Below are 25525 nucleotides of genomic sequence, written 5' to 3'. Positions count from 1 at the left end.
TTGACTATTAGGCTAAATAATATAAGAGTAGGCAACATAAAAAAGCACGGTTTGAGAGTTATGCTGTCTGGACTGAGCAAAACAAAAGACTCAATAATTATTCATTCATCTGACTGTCACATGGCGCACTTAAAATATTTGTCTGGCCATTTACTTAACATGGGAATGCCAGCGACTAAACACAGCCCTGATTTGAAGCCCTGGGCCAATAATCTAACAGAGGAACAACTGAACAGCACATGTGAGCAGAGATGTGTGTGTGACTGTCTACAGTCATGTAAAACCTGCCTAATTACACACAGTGTCATGACACAATGAAAGAGCTGTCAAAATTGATCCATTTCTGCTGATGTCAGTGCATACCAGGGCCTCATTACAGAAACTGCGACAAGTGGTAGCGAAAATCTAATAGCCAGCGTGAATGTATGACACACTGTTATATCATTACCAGAACAATGTTTTACTGTTGGGCATAATGCGGGAGAAATCTGAGGCATTTTTGAGACAGGAGGACAGTGGTTTTTCCTCTGTCACACGCTGTCTGTCTCGTGGAATAACTCTCGCTTCACTTTCAGGTGTGACTCCTCGAGACGATGGCAACAATACACAGGGAGGATCGTCAGAGGAGCCTCTGATTTGATGCGACAGTAAGTGTTGGGCGGGCTGACAGCTACGGAGCTTCAGCCGCGCTCACAGCAGACCGGACAGTTTACAAGACACAGCACCCTCGGACAGACAGCACATTTCACGCTTGGATATTAGCACACATGACTAAAGGTCTGCACCACTGAGACAGTCCTACAGTACTGTATGTGAATAATCAATACGGCGGGGAGCAGTAGAGGGGGATTTTCGCTACATAAAACATGATCCAACACAAAATGTAACTTTCTGCAGAAGATAATATGATGTACTTAGAAATCAGCTGTATATATAAATGAATTGAGATGTATCACATCAAATAATGTATTAAAAAACATCTCAATACAATGTGATAATGCATGGTCAGAATTTAAGTTCAAATTAAAAGAAAAGTTTCATTTTATAGAGACAAAAAATGCTGCACAAATCAGATTTATTGTTTAATAAACAATGTCTTTTCAAGCCGTTATTTTACTTTGTTTTTTAAAACCGTAATAAATATCGAATCCTGAACTTCTATTGTGGTATTATCACACCTTGAGTTTTTGGTATCATTACATCTCTGTAATGAAAAAAGCTAAAATTGCACATGTGGGATTCTAATACTACCGGCCAGTTTGTTTTGCAAAGGTAATTTCTTTAGCAGTCGGGTTGAAATATTCCCACCACTAACTGGATCATACAATACAGTCTGCCGCAGATCACAAATTCAACTGCATTTATTGCTTTTACTTCTAAGAAAATATCAATAAATAATAATAATCATCAATCAATTATGTAGTGATGATGATGTGAATTTAACAGTGAATCTGAAGGTGATTAAACCCGAAAATGATGTTTGAAGACTGAAGACACGTGTCATTCAATATTTGACTAATTACTATACAGGTCTATGTAATGGATTAAACAGTGTTTGTTAGCAGAATCAAAAAAAAAAACACTTTCAAGCTGCATCCTCCTGAGTTGAAAAATGAAGTCAACGCAAAAGTGCCAAAAAAAAGTAGTTCCTCAAATGGCCACCTGTTTACAGCTAAAATAAACATGTTTACAGGCAGGTAAAAGTGCAGTTTCAGTCTCTATGGCTGATTTCCTCGTTCACGACAACTGTAAAGTGAGTAGTATTCAAACAACTCACCGGTTTAAATTATATTAAGGATTAAAAGTTATGCATATTTTAGGGTGTGTCCACTTTGAGTGACAGGTGGGTGCTGTCGCAGGTGACAAGCCGCGAGGTAGCCTCTCTAAACTGAGAGCTTTGAAATGACTCTTCAGAAACCCATGGGTGATGTCACAGACACTACGTCCACGTTTTATAACTTCATACCTGAGTACGTCCTGTCATCCATCTAGCTACCATCATGCATTTGAACATCAGGAAGAAGCTCGTCTATGTGACTCATGGCGGTAGTTAGCTGGTGGGATGGTTCAATACCACTTCTTCATGCCCAATACTGATAAAGAATCTGCTGATACCGATACAAATCCTTTTTAAACAAACATACGCTTAGCTTTGGATGTTAATAATACATTAGTATGGATTTACTTTGCTTAACCCAGCCGTCAAACTGTGAAACAAATACTCTACTCCCATGATGCAAAAACTACACAGCCCTCAATGTGATTCACTTGCTGCTTCTTTTTATTTAAACCTTTTTTCACCCACAGACCTTTTAACAGCATTTTTTAAAATAAATGTCACTCGGCTGTTTTGCTTTTTACTTCCTTGAACTTAAAATAACTCTTCACAGCTGACACGATGACAGCGCCGCTGACAGGCCTCGCTCACGTTCAGCCACCGTTCACATGACACGTGCTGCTCATCTGTGTCATTCGTGACAAATCTGTCTTTACGGCACGCCGCTCAAAGTTTAGTTAAGCTTTCATGTGGTAGTCTAGGCTAATGGATCGCACTGGATTATACTTTTGTTCCCAAATCCAGTGATTTCACCCAGCGCTGGACTGATGCCGATAATGAAAATCGGATCAGCACATCCCTAGTTTGATGACTATCATATGCAACTTATTACACTGCATTGTGGGATACTTAAAGTACACTTTATAAAGTATAATAATAACCCCCAGACATTCTGATAGTCTGAAGACACAACTGGATGCTGTTTGCTCAGGTTAAAGGAGGGTGGAACAGAAGTATGCTGGGAAATATTTGAAGTCATGTACTTCTGCTATTAATGGTAAAGGTGTAACTGGTCCAACCTGTTGTAACAAAACAAACAGTTGAGACTTACAGTTTGTCAGTCATACCTATATGTTCCCACATAATCCTGAAAACAGGTCTAATCTGGCTCAGGTGAAAACATCTGTGTGGTTGGATAACAATCTGGAATGTATAGTCATTTTTTGTCACATTTTTGCTCCTTTACAAAATCTATTTCCATCACCACACTTGATATTATTTGGATATTGAGTGCTGTAGAATTAGTTGTAACTGTAGAGTCAGTGTGTCTGACAAACACTGTCATGGTCACCACGTTAGAAATGTGCTGATTGGGTCATTAAGGCCTATCAGCACACAAACACTGCATGAAAAGCAGCTCGGTGTTATTCTGCGAGCTGTCCTGGATACATGTCGCACCAGTTAGTTCCTGCTCTGTGTGTGTGTATGTGTGTGTGTGTGTGTGTGTGTGTGCATGTCTGTAGGTTTTACAGTCAGGCTCAACACACGCACGCCTATGCACACACACTCGCACAAAGCAACACAAATCCATACTAGCCACAGGCTCCTCTCCAATCTATTTTCTGCTCAGCTGGTTTTAAATGAAGTTATTATGACTCATTAAAATGCCCACAAGCTTGTGGAAGTCGGCCAATTACGATTTAAATTTAGCCTCCTGCTCTCACAACCTTATCTCCCCCCGTACTACCCACCTCTCATCACTGTTTTTTTTTTTCCTTTTTGTTTTGGAAGGGGGGGGGTGTATGCAATGCATTCAGGAACCTTTAACGACCCCCCTCACCCCCTACCCTCGCACACATCTGTGCATGCATGTAGGCTTACTTACGCGCAAGAGGATCTTTGCAGATAATAATTACATATCGAAGAGAAACACACAAAAGCAAGATGTAATTCAAACAGGGCTTATATCAACATGTGCTGTCCAGATACACACACAACAGCACCTCCTCCAAATGTGGCAGATACCACTAATTACTATACACAACTGCACAACTGGACCTTGCCATGCTCCGCAGATATACACTCTCACATACACACTTTTAAGTCTTTACATAACTGAAGCTTTCCTCGGTAAACTTTGGTTTTTCTTTTTTAAAAACCAAACCACACCAGACGGCATTCGCAAATACAGTTCCTTGTCATGCACCGTTAATTTTGTCATGCATTACAGGCCAACTGGGTTTGTCACGTGTAACACACACACACCGTAATCCGGTTTGGGAAATAACAGAATGCGAGTAACTGTGTTTTTAAAATACAAAAACAGAAACTTTATTCATCACAGTTACAGTTTAAATTGCAGTTTAAATGGCATTCTGAATACAGTGACTGCCTTTAAAAATAGTTTGAGGGACTGCTTTCTTTTATTTTGTTTTATTTGCCCCTTAAATTCATATAAGGCAAGCATTTCACATAAACAGATTAAAATAAATGTGCAAAGTGTGGCTGACGCAAGAACACACAAAGCCAAGATGCTGTCAGATATGTATTTTTGACCTGGCTCGAAAAGGTCGCAACATTACAGTGCAGTGCAAGTTCTGCTAACCATCAACCAAAATGCTTTCTGCATAAAAAGACTCTGCATGCAATTTGAAGAAGCACACATCATGCTAGTTTGCTCTGTCATGCTAGTGTGGATCTAACATTAGGGACAGAAGGTGGCGTACGCTTTACAGATTGTAAAGCCCCGAGGCTAGTTGGATTTGTGATTTTTGGACGTATAAAAAAGAAAAATCTGACTTCACTCGCTCTTTACTGTGACCAACTAGCTGGCTAATTAGCTTAGCTGTACTGTGGATATGAATCACTAATTAGCCACAAACACAAACCATTTATTCAACACATGATTCAAGCTAAAGCTAAGCCCACTGGTCTGAAAATACACACCCTGGAGTTGGAGTTCAGTGACTACCTGCCAGACTCCATTAACATATTGCTCAATTCAACCGTTAAACATCTCCTGCTTCTAAAAGATTATTAATGATTCCTTAGAACTCATAAACAGACACTGACTCATTCTGCAAACATTCGGCATTCGTTTGAACTCTAATTATTAACATGAAATGAGCACCGTGGCTGTAGCATTGCTGTCAGTGTAGTGAGAATTTCAACTTTGCATTTTTCCTTAATTTCTGATCATAATGGTCATTTTATGATTTATTACAGTAAATATACCAAACATTATTTCTCATTTAACTATATTCATAGTGACTCAGACAAATGGGCTCAGCAAGATGAGTGTGAAGTTTACCAAAAATAATGCAAAGTATTTAGAATATGTTGCCTTACTGCAGTAATCTAATGGAATACTTTACAAATTATATGTTAGTACATGTAACCCTCCCAACGCTGACTGTATTAAACACTTGGTGTCTGGAAGCTGTGAAGATAAGTTATACTACTTCCTTACACAAAAACTGTTTATTTCTGCAAGAATTTGACAGCATTGCACTATGCAGCGGTTTCTATTTCTCTGGTAACTTGGCGGGTGCCTTAAAACCAAAGACTTATTGTGTCCAGATAAGTGCCACGAGGGACTTCACAATCAGCTCTGCCCTTCTGTCATCTGGACGCCCTGAGACAGTCTGAAGGACCCTTTACCTAAAAAAAGACACTCCCAGAATACCTGGAGACTAGACTGAGCAATTCCACCTGATCCTGCTTTAGCCCCCTTGAGCAATGTTCACTATTCAGCCAGTAAGAGCCCCCGAAAACACACACACACACACACACACACACACACATACACACACACACGACCTAATTTAACATCACACTCTGGAGCAAACAAATGTCTGCAGCCTGTGCATCTTCTGCCTCCTTTCAAGTTAATGGTGAGCAGTGAATGTGTGTGTGTGTGTTCACCGTGTATTTGTGTGTCAGTGAGAGCGTGTGTGCTTGTGTACACATGTGTTTATGTGTGTGCGTTCTACAGTATCATTCGAATTTCCAGGAGAGCAAATTAATTGGCAGCCTTTTGCAATAATTGACTTTTACCTCACACACGCACACACACACACACAAACACATGCATCTAGCACACACAGCGAGCACTCATCTCTCCCTCTCAGACACATACACACACATGCTGCTCGCTGACAACAAAGCTGCTGGGAGGAGGGAGGGATGATGAAGCGAATCCAAAATTCAATCGACTGTGTTCTTGTTTTGAGCAGAAGGCACAAAGTGTACTGTACTGTGAGAGGCCATAAAACTCTCACTCTCCACCAAAAAGAAAAAAAAAAACAGCCTTTGGTAGACACACAGACGTTTCAGCAATCACCCTCCATCAAAACACTTTGTCTCGCATACAAAAATAAGACTTGGCATCAGAGCGGAATACCAAATCAGGCCCATTAAGGGAGCACAGGGGCACTCGCTACTTAGCAACCAAAAGGATTTAAAGCTGCAATATCCCTGTAATAAAAGGAATAAGATCAAGTCCTCGTGTTTTTTTCTTCTTGTCTGAAAATAGAGAGGGCTGAAAAGTCAACTTTGAGCTTCCCCGTCTAACTTTTTGACTGACAGGCTTTAGGAGTAAAGCAACACCACAGGAAAAAAAAAAAAAAGGACTGCAGTAATTTGATTACATACTAATCTGCCGGAGCTGCTTGTTTGACAAAAGCTGATTACTTGTGGAATTATTTCATTAGTGGTATTTATGCTTGAGGGAGAATTCATCTTTTTCACATCTTGTAAATAAAAGTTGACCTTGCAAGAATTGTGTTACTTATAAGTGTGTGATTAAAGGTAGATTTGTTGTTTGTGGTTCTTTGGATTTTGACCATTGAAAGTAGTGGATTTGCTCATGTCAGCTGCATAGCATTGAAGGAGAAATAAATTTACTATAATAAATCATAAACTCACCATGCTCTGACAACAGTGCCATAGCTGTGATGTCCTGCTTTGAAATTTCTCTTCCGGACCATAACTTGTGTTATTGTTTGCTCATTTCACATTAATTAGAGTTCAAATTAATGCTGAATACTCACTGAACGAGTGAGTGCCTGTTTATGAGTTGTAAGGAATCATTAATAATCTTTTAGAAGGAGGAGATACAAAGATACACACTCTTAAGTTGGAGTTCAGCGACTCCCTGCCAAACTCCATTAAAATATTGCTTAATTCAACTGTTGTAAACATCTGCTCCTTGTAAAAGTTCATTAATGATTTATTATGACCCATAAACAGACAGTCAACTCATTCAGCACCGATTCAGCATTAATTTTTATTCATTCTGACCCAAAATGGAAATTTGGGACACCATGGCTGTAGTGTTATTGTCAGAGATGCATCCTTAATTTCATTTACAAACAGCTCGGTCAAATCGTACAGATCCTACCTTTAACTTTAATGTAATTATTTGTGCTTTACTTGCATTTCTCCTTGTTTTAACATATATTTTTTAAAATATTTTTGTATTAATATATTCCCCCTATAAAATGGTATGCGTATCTTGCATGTTAGACGAATATGTAAGATAAGTTAATTTACTGTAAAAACGAGAGCTCAACACGATGCAGTTGACAACTGTGGACCTTAATAAAAATCCACCATAGCCAAATTAATTTGCATACTTATTCGAGTATGAGGTGCTCATGTTCTAGTTACAGTCACATTATGGCATCAACAAATGGATTTCTCAGTTTCTCAGTTTGAGATCATAAAACAAACAAGATCATTGACAAGAAGAGTGACAGCCTCTACCAGGCTCAAATCTACATTTTTACTTAAAAACCAGCAGATCACAAAACAGGAAGAGGCCCTGTTCTTCCTGTGCAAACTTGTCTGGTGTTGTCACATAGTAGAAAGCCACAAATAGAAAGATAACTTCTAAAATATTTGGCCGAGGAAAGTGTGACTGGGAGCGACAGGGTTCCTGGGAAATATGTTACTGTACTTTCGGGGCTCATGATGTAACTGAAACGAGATGGGAGCTAACAAATGGGTTGGTCGAGGTTTCATTTGTTTACAACAGTACCAAGGATACAGTATCTAAAATTTCATGAGACCAAAAATGGTAATAAACCCTTCGTGGATGAAACTGGGCCTGTCACAATTTTTGACTGACACTCTTTAAATGACGTTTCAGAAATGTTTATCTCTGGGCACTTAACTTACAATATTTGCATAAAGGTAGTGGACGGAAGCTCACATTACTTTGCATTTTCTTTTGCTGTTTTTCTGCATTTTGTTTTAGATTCACACTACACTAGGACATGGCCTGTCATAGTGCATTATTGGCACCTGTCATTGTCTGTATTTTCTCATATATTTCAGTAAAAGGATTTGTATATTTAAATTATTATTTATGCCATTTTCAGCCCCATGCAAGTTTTGCTTTCAAAGTCTAAAAGGCAAACAGAAAATTTATTAAGCTTATACTAGAATAGTGAAAGACTATTACATTTTTAAGTGTAACTATTTGTATAACCACTAATTGTCAACTAAAGTTTAAACAATCGTGACAGAAACTGCAGTTCCTCAAATGGCCACTTGAGGCAGGCTCCAAAAATGAGTCAGTCCCCATAGACTCAAATATTAACATGTCCATCTTTATTGCAGTAAAAAAACATGTTTACATCCTGGTGCAAAAAAATGGTTTTGGTCTGTATAGCTAATCGACGGCGACGGCCAAAGCCATCTCAGTGTTGGCTTCGAAACGGCTCTTCACAAACCTGTGGTTGAAATCATGGATGCTCTGTCCACCATTTATTATGCTGTCTATTATGTGGTTATTTTTCATTTGTATAGCGAGCCAAAGTCCTGATATCATTTTGAAGTTAGCGTCTGTTGCACAAGCTTGTGTAATCTGATGCAGTGTCTTGTAGAGGGTTTCTAATATCGGTCTTTCTCAAAATAATTTAATGTGTCACCAGAGTCTGCCACTGCCTAGCAAAAAAAAAAAAAAATGCTTCATATACTTAAATGCCATTTAACACCAAACATATGAGTTTTGCAACTCTGCAATGACAGGCTACAATACATATTATTAGATGGTGCGACATCCCCTGCTAGTAAGTGACACATGTCGCAACAGCGTTAGTTACAGTTAATATCCACACAGCCTCTTCCAGGAAGGCAACTACAGGTGTCAGGCAGAAGACACACAGAGCAAAATGACATTTAAGGCAGCTGTGTGTACTCTGTGTGCGCTTCCAGACGCAGAGCTGTCAACCTGGTCGGCCGGAGACCGTATCACCCAGAAGGATCGTCACTCACATCACATACTGTTCGCAGCTCGGCTATTTTTATGTTTTATTTCTCTAAAAACACCGCTTTTCCAAGAAGCCGACGGCACAGGTACACCGAGTTCTGGCTAAGGAGCGCAGCTGCTCACAGCAACACGTTTCCAATGAAGTCACATTTGCTGAGGACAGAGGTCTAACAAGTCCACTCCCCCTCCTCCCAGCCGCCCCCCCCCCCTTCCTCCTCGTCTCTGGTAGGGAAATAAAAATATCAGTCTGACAGCGACGGCTGATGCTACAGTATTAGAAGGCGACCCCTGCATTGTGTCACCTCTCACTTGTCTGTCCCCGGCATGCCCTCTCGCTCATGTAATACAACCCAGTTGAGATTTGTCCAGCTGCAGAATCCCAGCAGTGTTTGGAACAGTAAATCAACAGGCCAGGGGAAGTGTTACAAGAAGTGCAGGGGAAGGGGGAGCTTTAAGTTGCAGAGAAGGAGTAATGTTATGCTACTAAAGCATGAGCTACTGCTGTTTATCCGCTCTGCGTGTTAAAGGGATAGTTCAGATTATTTGATGTGGGGTTTTATGAGGTAATTGTCGATAGCCGGTGTAGACGGCTGTTGGCATGCCTCCAGTTTAGAGAAGCATAAGAGCCACCGGCACAGAAGCTAAGCAATGAACTGCTGTGGACAAGGTCAGCCACAAAAGGTATTTTAGCAGCTTAAAAAAGGTCCACCTTAAAAAAAAAGTTTAGGTTTATGCTATATTTATGATGTTTTCACGGCTTTCTTTTATGGTCAGACGGCCTTTTCCAACAGGAAAAGCTGTTTTATAAGCCAAATGTTGCTCTCTTCCAGCTAACTCTTGGCAGAACACAGGAGTTGCTGGTCCACCACTGCCTTGGTCTGTTAGTTTGTTTGTGTTATTGTGTAGCTTTGGTGTTTTAAAAGAACAGTTCAGATTCACCAAAGGCACACAATGACACGAGCTAACAGATGGAGGCAGCAAGTAATTCCTGTGTTCAGAGAGGTAAAACTACTGATTTTGACTATGAGTTTGGTTGGTTTGGAGAGAGCGATATTTTGCTCATAGAATGGCCGTCTCCTGTCAGAAAAGGCTGTCTGACAGCAATATTTAGTATGCTTTCACTGCTTTACTTTGCCATCAGATGACCTTTTGTGACAGGAAACCGCTGTTATATAAGACAAATATCGCTCTCTCCAAACCAACCAAACTCCATAGGCGAAATCAGTCATTTTACCCCTCAGAACGCTGGAGTTGCTCGCTGCCTTGATCTTTTAGTTAATGTTATTGTGTGACTTGTGTTTTAAAAGGACAATTCCAATTCACCAAAGCCGCGCAATTAGCAGAAACAAACCAACAGATCGAAGCAGTGGTAGACCAGCAGCTCCCTTGTTCTTCCCGGTAAAATCACTGATTTCTCCTAAGGAGTTTGGTTGAGTTGGAGAGAGTGACAGTCGGCTTATATAACAGCAGTTTCCTGTCAGAAAAGTGCTGCCTGACAGCAAAGTAAAGCAGTGAAAATACTGGGTATTGATTTTTTTTTCACCTTTTGGACCTTTCTTTTAAGTGGCTAAAATGTTTGCTGCTGACTCTGTCCATAGACATACATTGCTTAGCTTCCATGCTGGTGCTCCTCTCTGCTTCTCCAAACTGCCGACCGCCATCCACTGTAGGTTATATATATATGTATATAAGTAAGTACCTCATATGACCCCACTTCACATGATCCAACCTATCCCTTTAATGCACCACAGGAATGTGTGTGTGTGTGTGCATGTGTGTGTGCATGCAGGATGGAACATCAGCTGTACATGCAAACCATTTAACACTTTGGAACATACTTTTATTTTTTCTCTGAACTACTTCTTTTCCTACTACTTGCTTTTAATAGCAATCCTCCCCCCTCTACCACTCCCCCCTCCCTTGAGTCTCCTGTCTCTCTTCTCACTCATGCATTCACACACACACACACACACACACACACACACACACACACACACACACACACACAGTCAGACACACACACATTTAGGAATTTGTGGCCTGGAAGGCAGTCAAGTTTCATTAATTTCTGGGTTTGGGTACAGTACAGTGTGTTCCTGGACTCACATCTGCGAGCGATCATAAATGCTGGAATGCTGGCAGAACATCCAGACCTGCCGGCACAAATATGTCGTCATCACTGTGAGGGAAGAACCGGCACAACGCCAAAACAGCCGACCAGCCGACAGCCAAACAGCCAAACAAACGCCACGGCGATAGAAACGCAGACAAAGAGCAATGGGAAAGCAGCCCTCCCGCCTCGCAGCGCTCATATCCAAAATTCTTTGCATTTTTCCTGCATCTAAATGCTCCGGACATTTACGTGGGCATTTCACTCCCACACTGATTGGGATCAGATTGGAACAAAGCTTTTAATTTTAGGGAGCCAAGATGAACATCTGGTCAGAGACAGCAGGAAAACAAGACTTCTGGCTAACCCTGGCACATTTACAATAATGTTATTTAATATGGAGTATTCAGGTCAAACGAGAACAAAATACTGTATAAACTATTACTCAAGTGCATAGACATTTCTTAGACTGTATTTTTTAAGCATATATCATAGTTTTCCCTCTTTTAAATCCATTAGGTTATTTGACTATCTGTTATTTTTTTAAGTTTATACCTTCATTCAGGTCTCTGGTAGTAAAAGTGAGATAAAATATTAGTTATTGCAGTCTTTTTTTGCACTACCTGGGAATGCAGAAATATATCTAATATTGCATTAAAAATATATATATACTGTGACAATATGTAATGTAATATTACAAGATTAAATATTTTCTTTTATGACTTTTATTTTACTTTATAAAAAGACTGTTAATGGCCGCTGCATTGTTTTTGTTTTGCATCACTGCATAAATAGTCAAAGATTTATTGCCAAAGACAATTCATGCCAATTTTTTGTACATGATTAGGTTATGGCAGAGGCATTTTAGGTTAAAAGGACAAACAAATCTTATAAGAACAAAAACCAACATCAATTTTTTTTAATTCAAGACATTTTTTCAAGTCTCTATTTTTGTTTCTTATTACCACGGTAATTATCATATTGTGGAGACAAATATGGAGGCAAAAAGAATTGGAAAAATTGATAAGTAAAAATAAAAGACTAATATAAATTAAGTTAAAGGCAAACAAACAAAGTTAAAAGATATAAAAAATAAATTTCCTTAAGGGTGGTCCAAAACTATTTTAAACTGCAAACTTCACTATGGAAATACACTGTAGTCTGCTGGCTAAATTACTGTAGATAGATGTAGTGTATTGATCCCAAATTGTAGAATTTTTGGATTAGGATAATCTAATCTAATCTTCAGAAAGTTTCTATTTCTACACATGGTGGCTTTAAGCAACCTACCCATCCCAGCTTTTCTTTTATAGCTTACAACCTCGAAAAGATCCACCAACAGGGAGCTTAATGTTACGCTCCCAACCGAGGTGTCGTAAAAGATAAATTCCCTTCAGGCTGGTCGCAAACACTATTCTCAACTGGAAACCACGCTCTGGAAATACACTGTACTGGCTGACTAATGCACAAACCAAACACAGGCATACCAAACTGATGAAGTCCGAGTGACACACCATCACACTGTGCTATGATAACGTATGACCCTGAGCAGCAGAAGATTATCAAATAGAGTCATGCTTCCTTCAATAATGTAGAGACTCTGAGACAATATGTGTCTGTGGGTAACCTGTGATGACTTTATTTATTATTACTTATTTACCCTTTGAATGTATGTGGATAAATCTACTTTTTCGTACTGTACTGCTGCTTATTATCGATATTTTTTGTTTAATTAATGAAACTATGGGGAAATAAGGTGGGTTAGGTGGATGAAGATGTTCAAAATGTGAAAATGTCCAAAGAAATGTCTTGTAACCTTCATGTTATGACAAAATGTTGGACACAAGTAACTTCAGACTAGCTGTGTTTGAAAATGTTTACTTACTAAAAGGTTATTATAAATATTTTGTGCTTGCAATGTTGTAGTATTGTGTATTCTTTACACTGTAAAAAAAGAATTAAAGTATGAAAAAAGTTTTTACTTAAAAGAATTTAAGTTGTCTGAATTTGAAGTCAAAGTAATTTCTGAATAATCTTCTCCAGTCAACTTCACATTAAATCAGTTGTACCTGAGTAAACATGTTCAATAAGCTATATAAGCTATATTTGTAACATTTAACATTTATTTAAATTTATCAAGTTTTAATTAACCACTTCAATACTAACCATCATGATTCACACAGCAAGTTTCCATCATATTTGTTTATTTTCAAACCATTAAAAAAGAGGAGAGCTTGCTAATATGCTGATCAAATTTCTTCAAAAACTCAGTTTAATGAGTTGATTGAACTCTGCACAGTGCATCCATTCAACTCATCATTTCAAATCAAAAGACTTCAAGTCAGTCATAAAAAATAAATACCAGAAATTTAAATTATTTCCCACTAATTCCTGTATGATTTTTTTTTAGTGTTGTGAGAATTTTTATATTCTTTTGTCATACCTGCAATTCTAAACATATATTAATCCTTTCTTTAATAAGCAAAAATGTGCCAAACTGTACAGTGTTAAATAAAGAACACACAGTCTAAAGTTAGTGTGTTTTTGAATGTAGAGCAGGAAATATCCAAAGTATATCTATACTTAAGAATATAACCAAGCAACAAAGCCAAATGTCGGTATGCTCTTTACTTAAATTCTCTTTTTGGTTCCCTCACTAGCAGGCGACACATTACAGAGACCGCCTCTCCATTCATATATCATCGCATTGTACCCTTGAGCAAGACACTTAGCCTGTGACTGCTGCTTAAATAAAGATGACTCTTTTTCTTAATGTGCTGCAGGTCTCACTCACACACAAGCGCACGGCCGGCTAATCCAGGAACTCTTTACTGTGTATACATACTGTAAAGGGAGGCTTAAGACTCTTAAGCTATAAAGGCAGCAAGATGAAAAGTTGGTGTGAACGGAGATGGCGACGCGGGTGTTCACGGAGAGTCTTATTGGTAATCTTATTATGCTGCAATCGGCTCGTTCAGAAAACAAACTGTGAATCATATCAGTCTGGTCTGGTCTTGTTTGATGAACTTTAACGCACACGGGCACACACACCTTTGAGTTAGATTTAAAAGCCTGATTAATTCTGATAAAGTGTTTGAAATACAATTTGATTTATATGTATTTTTTGGACAATTAATTCATACTCCAGCGTGTATTCATTCTAAAGTTTTTATTATTGATATCTGAACTTTTTCTAAACTGTTCCTGAGAGTTTACAGGGACAATTTACCACGAAATCAAAAGCACATATTTTCTCCTCTTACCTATAGTACTACTTACCCTGTAGATTGTTTTGGTGTGAGATGCAGACTTTTGGAGACAACATACACTTGAAAAGATGCAACTTTCGTTCCAGTAGAAAGAAAGAAGTTCTGCTAGATCATTGACAGTCCACCCCAAAATACTTATTTTGGACTGTCCCTTTAAGTACAGATACCTTACTCTGAGAGATATAAACACTGACTGTTAAAGCTTATTCTTTATTTTCAGTCATATTATTTTTAGTTAATTGAAGCCAGCTGCAGTTACAAGAAAATGACTAAATATTGCTGCCCGTGTTGTGTTATGTAACACATTTTCTGTCATGCTGCTGGTGCTGTTGTGATCTGTTGTTGTGCCTGTTATGGGTAAGTTGTTGCTATTTGACCCTGTCATCTCCTTTGTAGACAACACATCTACATGTGACTTCCGCGTTAAGTAAATGCTGTATTTTACCGCAGAAATTCTTTACCTTATTTTGACCAAAAACAGAAAAAAATCTCAGTAGATGAATTTGCTCAGTTGTTGTAAATATTGTAGAGGTTAAAGCCTCTAGAAAATGCTAATGCAAATAAGAAGACCTTGACTTAAGTTTTTTTTTTTTTTTTGACAAATATAAACATGTTTTTCTACATCTCACTCTTTTTTTATTTTATAAAAAAAACTTCATAAATCATCAATGTGACGTTATATTACACTGGAAATTCTTTACCTTGGTTTGACAAAAAAGAAAAAAAAAAAACTCAGTTGTTGCAAACACTGACGGGGTTAAAACCTCAGGAAAGTGCTAACAAGTGGACCTTGGCTTGGGTATTTTTCATCAAATATCAACATGTTTTTCTGTATCTTTCTTTTTTATTTGTAATTCAATGAAAGAAGCAAAACTTCTCAAGCGTAAAAAAGGAGCTGTAAAAGAACTTTACAGTCTAAAACTGAACAAATTATGATTTAAACCAGGAACTGTCAAAAAAAGATTAGTTTTAGGGTTGATGATAAAATACAGAGCTCATAGTCAATCAATGATCAAACTTGAACCACTAGAAAGTTAAAATATTCTATTCCTCTATTTCCTGGGGACCCTTTACGACCGACTCAAGGACCCATGTTGGTCCTGGACCCCAGTTTGTAAACCAGTGTAGGCTACTGGACTAGTTTTTGATACGGTGATTGAGTTTCAGCATCCAGCCTACGCAGATATAATTCGGAACGATTATTTTTACTCTGGGGTGTCATTGTGGTTTCACGGCTGCTTCAGGCCTGGAATCAAACACAATCTTAGGTGAAACTTGAAGTATTTGGATTTTTCGGGATAATCTTATTGCACGAAATAGGTCAAAGTTTACAAAATATTGTCATCACCGTCCATTAGCAGTGTTAAAGTGCTGCTATCGTTTAAAGAAAACAACATGTAGGACCTCAAAATGCACCCAAAAGGGGCTGAGTCACAGCTCTCCACCCTGCTTGAACCCCCATCTGCAGGCTTTGGCTCAGCAAATGCTGTCAAACACTAAACGTCAGGCGGAGATTAAAAAAAAAAAAAAAAAAAAAAAAAAAACAACGTGGAGAGACGAGGACTGAGACAGAACGAGACGAGAGGGAAAAAAATAAATAGCTGGCACAAGGTAGACTGTACATACTGTACCCTCAGTGGTGGCAGGCAGCCCAGACTGGCGAGCCGCCAAGTCCTCCGTACAACAAGCACAGAGAGACAGACAGACAGATAGACAGAAAGACAGACAGACAGACAGACAGACAGACAGAGAGTGAGAGACAGAGTGGAAAGGAGAGGGAAGGGAGGAGGCAACAGCAACAGCAGCAGCAGCGGCGGCAGCGTCTGAAACGCTCCACATCCACGACACGCTGCGCATACCAAAAAGCCTCTCCACTCTCTCGCTTCATCTCCCCAATATTCTGTCTTTTCTGAAGCGAGCTGAAGGATGATGGCGGCGGCGGAGGAGGAGGAGGAGGAGGAGGAAGAGGAGGAGGAGGGGCTGAGGTTGAGGGTTTTGGGACTCGGTGAAGTGTCATCATTACAGAGAGACACGATAAAAATCGAGACGCGGCGTCAGACCCGAGAAAAACCTTGAAAGTCAAACGGTGGAGGTGGAGGTGGAGGAGAGAGAGAGAAAAAAAAGACAACAAAAACTATCAAAGAAGCTTCGCCTCAGTGCTGTCTCTTCCCTAACCGTCGCTCGTCTCGACAGAAGCGCTTGTCTTGCCTTTTACGCCAGACCAAAGCGGCTATGAATCAACACTGATGTGTGTAACAGTACAGGTTGATGTCGTGCGTCAACACAGCCCCGCTTGGAGAGAGGAAAAAAAAAAAAAGAGAGAAAAAAGTTTGTGCACTTGCTGCCACTGTTGCTAAAAATACACTGCCCACATCTTCCGCTCAGTTGCCTCTCTCAAGGTGGGGTGTGTGGTTCTTCCTCGAGTTTTCAATGTTCTGTTTTTCCATTTGATCTCCTATCAACAGAGTTTTCACCTCGTGTCAATGAGTACATATACGTGAGTTATTATTAACCTGTTGATATCACAGAGGAGTTTCAAATGATCTACTTTCTATTGCACCAACCACCTCCTGGAAGACTGTATTTATGTTCTGACTTTCATCCAAAATCACACATTTTTTCACACTTGTGGTCTCACTTTATCAAACAAGTTACTCATGATTTTCCCGTCACCCTTTTCCTTCCTCGTCCTTCACCTCTACGTGAAGCTGAACCATGATCCCCGCTCGAAAATTAAAGGTAGGATCTGTCCGAGTTGCTCGTAAAAAACACCAGGAAGATGGCTGATTGTTGTGTCTCATTCTCAGGATGTCACACACCAGCCTTCTGGGTTGGTGAAAAATGTCCTGCCCACGTAAAACGTTGCAGATTAAGCCTTTAAACCTGATTCCATTTAAGTGTCGCTAACCCTCTGCCATCAGTTACACAGTATTAAAGAGAAATGATTGCAAAATACTGTCAAAATCTCAGTGACAAAATATGAAACCATCTGTTTATTATTTTTTTTGTCCCTTTGTCTTGCAAAAGGCAGCACTTAACATGTCCTCAGAAAGCTTTTAGTCCATGACAGTATTTGTCAGTTTAAATTAATGATTGGAGTAAGTATAAACTTCTTTATGAAGTTTAGTTTTTGCTCATGTTGGCTCCGTCTCATGGTCACTTATCATAAGTGTCTAACCGCATTGATACAAATGTCGTGACCAAAGTATTAGACTTCTGGCAACTCCTGAGAACATAAATAAAACATAACATAGCGTTATATAGGTTTTCGGTAATGTATGTTTAGGTATTAAATTTTATTTAATAGCAGACGATGAGAGAAAGAGGTCTCTCTTGCCGCGAGCCTCCAGTAACTGGCAAACTTAAATGTTTATTAAATGCTACTTAAATCATAGTTCCAACACAGCTCCTAACATACAGCGAATGAGCAAATGCAAGAAATTGTCCACATATGCATCAAGTGATGGTGCAGCAGCATCGCTTGTGATCTCTTGCTCTACAAACGAGTAAGTTAAGGTAATTATTTGAAACTATGACAGTTTTCTATATAGTTGGGGGACAGTTTACCTACTTATATCTCCCAACAGCTGCACATTTTCCTTCCAAACCTCATCCTTTTTGAGGATTTCTCTAAAAGGAGTATTCTATAAAAGGATAGTTCAGATTATTTGAAGTGGGGTTCTATGAGACACTTATCAGAAGGTAGCAATAAAATGTATTTTAGCCACTCAAAACAAGGTCCGCCTAAGTGCTCGCTGCATTTAGAATATTTTTTTACATCTTTACTTTGCCGTCAGACAGCATTTTGCAATGAGTAACTGCTGTTAAATAAATAAGCCAAATATCGCTCTCTTCAAACCAACCAAACTCCACAGGCGTAATCAGCAATTTTACCTCGCATGACACAGGAGTCGCTGGTCTACTGCTGCCTCACTCGCTAAAAGATTGTTTGTGTCACTGTGTGACTTTGATGCTTTAAAAGGTGAGTTCAAATTCACCAAAGTCACACAAAAAATTAGCAGATTGAGGCAACGGTAGACCAGCAACTCCTGGCTTATTTAAGGGTGGTTTTAATTGAAAAAGGCTACCAGGCGGTGAGGTTAAGAGGTGATAACAGTCTAAATATAATGTACACTGAAACTGGTAGATATTATTAGTTAGGCATTTTTTAAGTGGCTAAAATCTGTTTTGCTGCTGACCCTGTCCACAGCAGGTCATTGCTTAACAACCTATACCATTACTCTTACACGTGCTAACAGCCATCTACTTTCGGTAACACACTGATTGTGGATGAGTACCTCATGTGACCCCACTTGAAATATTCTGTACTATCCCTTTCACTTAGACCCATGTCAGCAGCCAGAGCATGGCTCTTTAAGGCATATCTCCACTGGAGCGTGCAGAGGGCTGTACACACACATACTTTAGGAAAAGGGCAACATATATCTGAGCACATTACCTTAACTCACCCTCAGCCCCCTCTTTGACTTATAGTAACCCCTTAAAGAAAACTTTGGCTTCATGCTTACTTTTGCCTCTGAATTGCACAATATGACGCTCCACGAAATAGTCAGAGCCAGAACAGAAGCTTTAGGGGCTGGACGTTTTGTCTGACACAATCTCCAAAACACTCAGCTTCCAAGATGCTTCTGCGACAGACAGAGCTCCCGTCTTTCTGCTTTTGACAAGTGAGTGAGAAGGCAATCACGTATGTGCAGCAGGGACTGCGAGAATGGGGTGTAATTTTAAAATAAACAGCAAATATCTCCTCGGAGCAACTTTTGTTTTTGACACGCTGTGTGTTGTGTGCTGAGCCAATTCACTGGCACAGCGTGAGTTTGTCATTCATCTTTGTCACAACATAGCTGGAGTGTCAGCATCCATCTCAGTCATTGTTTAAGTTTTTCGGTGAGATACGAACAAACAAATGATCCTGGCAATTATCGTTTTCTGCCTACTGACAGTAGTTGGCTGGGGGAGTGGGGAGTGTGTGTGAGGAGGGGGTTGTATCTCCACCACCGTCAGCAATAATGCCAAGCAGACAATTCAGACCACTTACTGCGTCCCACTGGAAAACATGCAGGGCACCAAACAGAGGGCTCAAGTTCTGGGCCAACGTCAACACATGGATTTGGGGTTTTCTGCATGTGTGTGCAGAAGGGGTTCCCTCAGAGGTCCCATGGCTTTTACAGTGTCTCAATAAACCATCTGCACTTAGAGCCTCAGGAGTGAGGAGCTCTTTGCTGCCTATAAAAGACGGTCCACGCCATTAAAGCAGCGCTGCGCTAAGTAGGCTCAGAGCACAGGGTGTGTATGTGCGTTTGGGGGTGGGTGTAATAGTGTCAGACTGGACCAATCAATGTGTCCTGTGTTCTGACTTCGACTCCCTTTCAGACCTCTAATGTCGCAGAGGTGTAGGATGACAGGATGATGATGTGCAGACACGACTTCGGTTAAGTTTCCCATGCAGAGCTGCTCGGTTTTACTGGGCTGAAGAGTTATTTAATCCACAAATCACTGAAACTGGGTTATGCTCCACATTCACATATTCAAAACTAGTATATTTATAGTGAGATAAAGCATATGGAAGGCAAGTCATCCCATTATTCAGCTCTCAGGCTGCAGAAAGCTGGCATCCTCTGTAAAAATATATATCATGTTAAGATCTGTCCGTCAATACCTTGGTATTATGCAATGCGTTCATAGCGAATTAATCACTTTGAATCTGTGAATGGTTGTAAACCGCATTTGTAAGATGCAAGAGTAAAAGCTTAAGTCGGCCCTGGCTTCAGGGTATAAGAGTATAAATCTGCAAGAAAAAGAGATTTCACTCTCCCATTAAAGGACTATGCCATGCATGTTTAGCTCATTTTTTTGGAATTACTCATTTATCAAAATCAGCGTTCAGGGATGTAAAACGCTCAAGTCCATGACTGTAGCTGCTGCTGAAAACAGTATGATAATGTTGCCAAGACTGAGATAAAATTTACAGAAAAAAATTATAGTAAAAATAATATGACGCCTTTAATGGTTAGTCAAAACTGTCTTTGGGTGGAGCTGCACTGGGGAATTTGGACTCCTGACCTCAGTACTTCAGAGATTCTGGCAACATTCCAGCTGGTCTGAGATATTTATCAGAGAGAACATTGAGACTAGTTTTATTTTTGGCAAACCTCCAATTGTATTGGAAGGCAATGTGCTCACAGATGAACAACAAAGTAATACAGTTATAAACGGCAATAAAATGAATGGGAACCAATAAAAAAACACATTAATAAATCTAAACATCTGCAGCCCGCTTTGGAAAGTGTTGCAAGAAATATTATGATCTGAGGTGAAAGCAGCAGTGTGTAGGGTTTAGTGGTGAGTGTGCAGATTACAAACATTCCCTCCTGCTCCAAATAGGGATACTCAACTTGCAGACCACGGGCCAAATCTGACTCCTGAGAGGGTGTCAGGTCGCCCTCTGACCATTTTTTAATTCACTATAAAAATAAACTGATTAACACAATTTTCCCAGGAAGGCCCGTTGGTCTCCCATAACTTCAGCCCATGCTGACACTCGATTTCTTCTTCTTGATTTTTTGGTAAAGATGATCGAGGACAGCGAATGCCGAGTGGTCCACAATGAAAACAGTTACTTCAATGAAAAACGGAAGAAGAAATTTGCCTTTGTTTTGCCACCCACATAGAATAGTTGTTACTGCAGTAATAACCAGTTGGCATTCTAAATAAAATAAAAAACAAAACACTAATCCTAAACCACTGTTTAATTTGCCAAATGACATTTGCACGGTTGCTAATATCAGGTGGCATCATTAGTCAAAACATGCTATTTTATTATTAATGTTTATTTACTAAGTGGCCCCTGACCTCCTGTCTTGTTGCAAAAGTGACTCCTGGGCAAAGTTGAGTATCCCTGGTGTAGGAGAACCTATGGTGGCTGCAAAAGTAGCGAAAAGCCCAAATGTTTTTCCACTGTAGTTCCACATGGCAGCCTCTGTGGAAGAGGACCTGTGGCCTCTGTAGATATAAACAGCTCATTCTAAGGTAATGAGAACATATTCAATTTTATATTCTTTTTTTTTTTTTGCCATATTCTGCCAATAAATCCTCACAAATCTAACACCTTTCTGGACCTTTAAAACATGCAAAACCATTGGTATGGCCCTTTAAGGAGGATTTTAAGAGTTTAAAATTACCATACCAACGTTACATATAATGCTGAAATCTAACTGCACAGAATTCCAGTAATGAATGCTCTATTGTTCAAAAAGTCCCATCAGTCATTCCCTTCAATTAAAAGTAAACGCGGCAATGCAAACAGGAGCTACTCCTACAGCTCTGTAGTGATCATAGTATAGGGCTGCGGTTTTGGTGTTAGTTTAATTTCTTTACCTGAATGAGACAGCAAATGCATCCGTAGACGGAGGCTGTCCAGGAAGCTCTTCCCACACAGCTCACAGCCGTAGGTCTTCATTCCACTGTGCATCTTCCTGTCGACAAAAGAAGAAGAAAAAAAAACATTTTACTGTCTGGACTCTGTTAAACGACACTGTTTTGATCAGGCAGAGCTTAATGTGCACGCACGTCACTCAAATTTGTGTCCCTAACAACGTGGCTCATAACTAATAACTTTCAGAACAACAAACTTTTTGCAATTTGAGACAAAGTGTCACACTCCATCAATCATAACATCGGCACATAACAATAACCATCAGCGTAACAAGACTTCCGACTACCAAATGCATTCTTCTGCAGGGAGCACCAGACCATGACTCGGTGCTGTAAATCACAAGGTGCTATTCAAGCTGAGGCATTATCAACTCCCTACATCTCAAGTGCTGCAGATGGATAAGGAGCTATAAAGGGAAATAGAATGATTTATTCAGGCAAACACATAAGACAGCTACTTAGCGTTATGAACCATTTATGGGCCAGTTTTTGACTACTGCTCTCTAAACTATAAGGTGATGTGTAGCTCGGAGCAAAATCAGATGAGCAATGAATTGTCTCATCCCAAATAGACAGTCATTAGGCTGTAACGTAGTTTAAGTGCACAAGGTCAGACAAGACTAAGGTTCAATATTTGATTATGTGGTAAAGGCCTTGAAGGTTAGGTAACTAAATAACATCTGACAACAGAAAGTCTAGCCTCATGTCTCTCTCCGTTACGAAATCCTCAAAGACCCCTCGGCTCAGTACAAAGCATATTATTCTTGAGAGATATCTGAAGGTGCTCTAAAGCAATTAAGGTGACACGAATTGCCAAACAACTGCCACAGTGCCTTAAACCTCCCGAGAACTTCAAATGCCTCACCTTGAGTGAGGCACACAAAGGCACACACACGCACCCACGATTGTAATGATTGTTTGTCAAGCTGGTGCTGTTTCAGATTTGGCACATTTAATCTCACAAAACTGTTGCTCGTTCACGCCATAAGGCTCTGGAAACAAGTGTCATCTTTTCGATATCAATGCTTCAAGTGAATCAAGATGCTGACATGTAGTGAAAACACCACTGATAACACTTTAAGCTAATGGAAAGGCTTTGTTTTAGTATGTTTCTAAATATGGCTTGAACTGACAGTTATTTTAATTATCAAATACAGGAGCAATCTGTAATATATTTACTGTAATTTATCATAAAATGGCTGCTATGTATATATTATCAGAGATCAGAGTTGAAATACTGGCCACTCTGACAGCTGTGCAGCCGTGGCGTTCTGGAATTTCTGTTCCAGGCTGAAATAAATGTTCTAGTTTGCCTGTTCTACATTAAATCAAGTTCAAATTAATGCCCAATGTTCAACAAATGATCTGAGTGCCTGTTTCTGAGTTATAAGAAGTCATTAATCTTTCAGAAGGAGTAAATGTTTATAATGGTTAAAGTGAGTGATATGTCAGTCAGGTCCGACAAGCAGACAACACTCACTCACTGAACTCCAGCTTCGGGTTGTCAACTGTAAATTGTCAATTTACAATGATGCACTCGTCTTGCACTCCTGCAGCGTTCCTGCAGCGTTCCTGCATGCTGCTAGAGCGTCTGGAGAGGAAGGGGCAGGGGCTGTGGCTTTAACTTGTTATTTGGACTGCTGTGCTCATTTTTGGACTCACAAATGCTTCATGTTGCTCCTTTAATCTGCAACTTAATGTCACAAATGAGTGATTAATTGTTTATTCTATGAAATGCCAAAAAATTGTGGAAAGGCTGTGGAAGCTCATTACAATATCCAAGAGTAATATCCAAATAACAACTTTGAATTGCTCGTTTGTCCTATTGTCAGTCTAAAAACCCCCCAATCTCTTCGTTTACTATTATAAATAACAAAGAAAAGCAGGAAATTCTCACATTAAAGAAGCTTGAACCTGCAAACGTGAGAAATTTATGCTTGAAAAATTAGGTGCCAACTATTTTGATAGCTGGCACCTAATTTTCTTTTAATTGACTGGTTAATTAATCAACTAATCGTTGCAGCTTTCTAAACCTGAATAACGTTGAATGCTGAATGCAAAGTTGAAAAAACATCATGCAACATTTGCACAAGACAAGTGCAGTATTCTATACTCAGGTGAGTGTATGCTTTCTGGCAGACAAAACAAGGCATTCTTGGGGAAACAATGCCCTTGATAAGAGATCTGCTCAACTTGGGCAAGATGACAGCCATCCATCTCGGCGTCTCTTAACAAAGCCGCAGAGGAGGAGGTGGTGCCACTCTCCCAAAACATGACTGATTGATGTCAGATGTCGAATGCAAATTGATTTACAGCTCTCTTTTGTGCCTCCAGAGGGGTAGAGAAGAGATGGAGCGGGGATGAGACCGAGACAGACAGAGAGAGATTATGGCGTGTCTTATGGAAACGGCTGCAGGAATTATTAAGCAATGGAGTCTAGTATGACTTCAGTGACAATTAATTGCTGCAAAACATCCTTGAAACCTGACAGGAAGGGTGGTAAAAAAAAAAAACTGAAATGTAAAAGAAATGTGCAGGTGGCTTGAAGAAGTCATGATCGTTGTAGTGGTTAGAATATGTGGAGAGAACCTGGAAACTAAAGGGAGGATGACAGCCCTTTGGCAAGGAGTGAGTAATTAAAAGGCCCTATAAATGCCAAATGGCCCCAAAAGGGAAAGGGGAACACTTGGTGAGCCAAAAAGGCAGAGAAAGTGACACACAGATGGATGACACAACTGAGAGAGGAAACAATAGTTTTAAACTGTTATATCAGTCTGTGACAGTACATTCAATCCAGGAGTTACGTATATCATGATATAATGTACTTTAAAGGGGCAATATGTAAAAATCTGATGTTAAAAAATGAGTACTGCACTCTGAATAGCAAGTTGGAGCCACAGACAGTATATTAAATAGCTTAAATCCCTGCTAAGTCTGTTATCCTGAAAACAAAAGCCCACTGCTCCGAAAACACTGGCATTGGAATTCAGTGACTGCTTCACTGCCTACCAGACTCCATTACATATTGCGCAATTTAAGCGTTACAAACATCTACTCCCTCTAAAAGATTATAAATGATTTCTTCTGACTCATAAACAGACACTTACTCATTCGGCAAACATTCGGCATTAACGTGAAACGGGCAAACAAAAACAGACGTTCCTGACTGGAATGGAAATTCCAGAGCAGAACACACTGGCTGTAACGTTGTTGGAGAAACTAGTATTTTAACTCAATTTCTGGTGAAATTATCATGGCAATTTTATGATTTAGCACAGTTATTACGTATTTTTCCCTTAATAAAAAGCTTCCACTCCCTACTTTTCCCAGAATTCCCTCCCATAACTAGAAAAGAAATCCGATTTCTACATTCAATCAAAAGCAGGCATGCAGGCAAAGCAATACAGCATCAAAGTGTGGTGTGGTGTGAGTGGTTATACACATAGTTGGACAAATCAATAGCAATTGCCTTACAGCTGCATTGCATTCTGGTCTACTGAGGCAACTGCCACAAACAGCCACTTCTATGTTGGAATTCTTCCCCCATGATTGGTGTAAAATAGCAGCACTGGAATAATGCCCTCACATTTTAACTCTGACGAGCCAAAGACTGATGTTTACCCCAGATGTTTTAGGCA

At 39.6% G+C, this 25525-nt stretch overlaps 1 protein-coding gene across 1 annotated transcript in view; it reads right to left on the bottom strand.

Moving 5' to 3' along the window:
- The window catches only part of zbtb16a (zinc finger and BTB domain containing 16a), a 201694-nt gene that overhangs the window by 103045 nt on the left and 73124 nt on the right, over positions 1 to 25525 (bottom strand). Inside the window, exon 3 of the mRNA XM_084730007.1 lies at positions 21831 to 21928. Coding sequence (XP_084586133.1) covers positions 21831 to 21928 — 98 coding nt within the window. The remainder of the gene's footprint in view (positions 1 to 21830; positions 21929 to 25525) is intronic.

This window comes from Lutjanus erythropterus, chromosome 11 (genome assembly GCF_056507025.1).
Source record: "Lutjanus erythropterus isolate fLutEry1 chromosome 11, fLutEry1.hap2, whole genome shotgun sequence".
Classification (NCBI taxonomy): domain Eukaryota; kingdom Metazoa; phylum Chordata; class Actinopteri; order Lutjaniformes; family Lutjanidae; genus Lutjanus; species Lutjanus erythropterus.
This window is presented reverse-complemented; position numbering and strand designations above follow the sequence as displayed.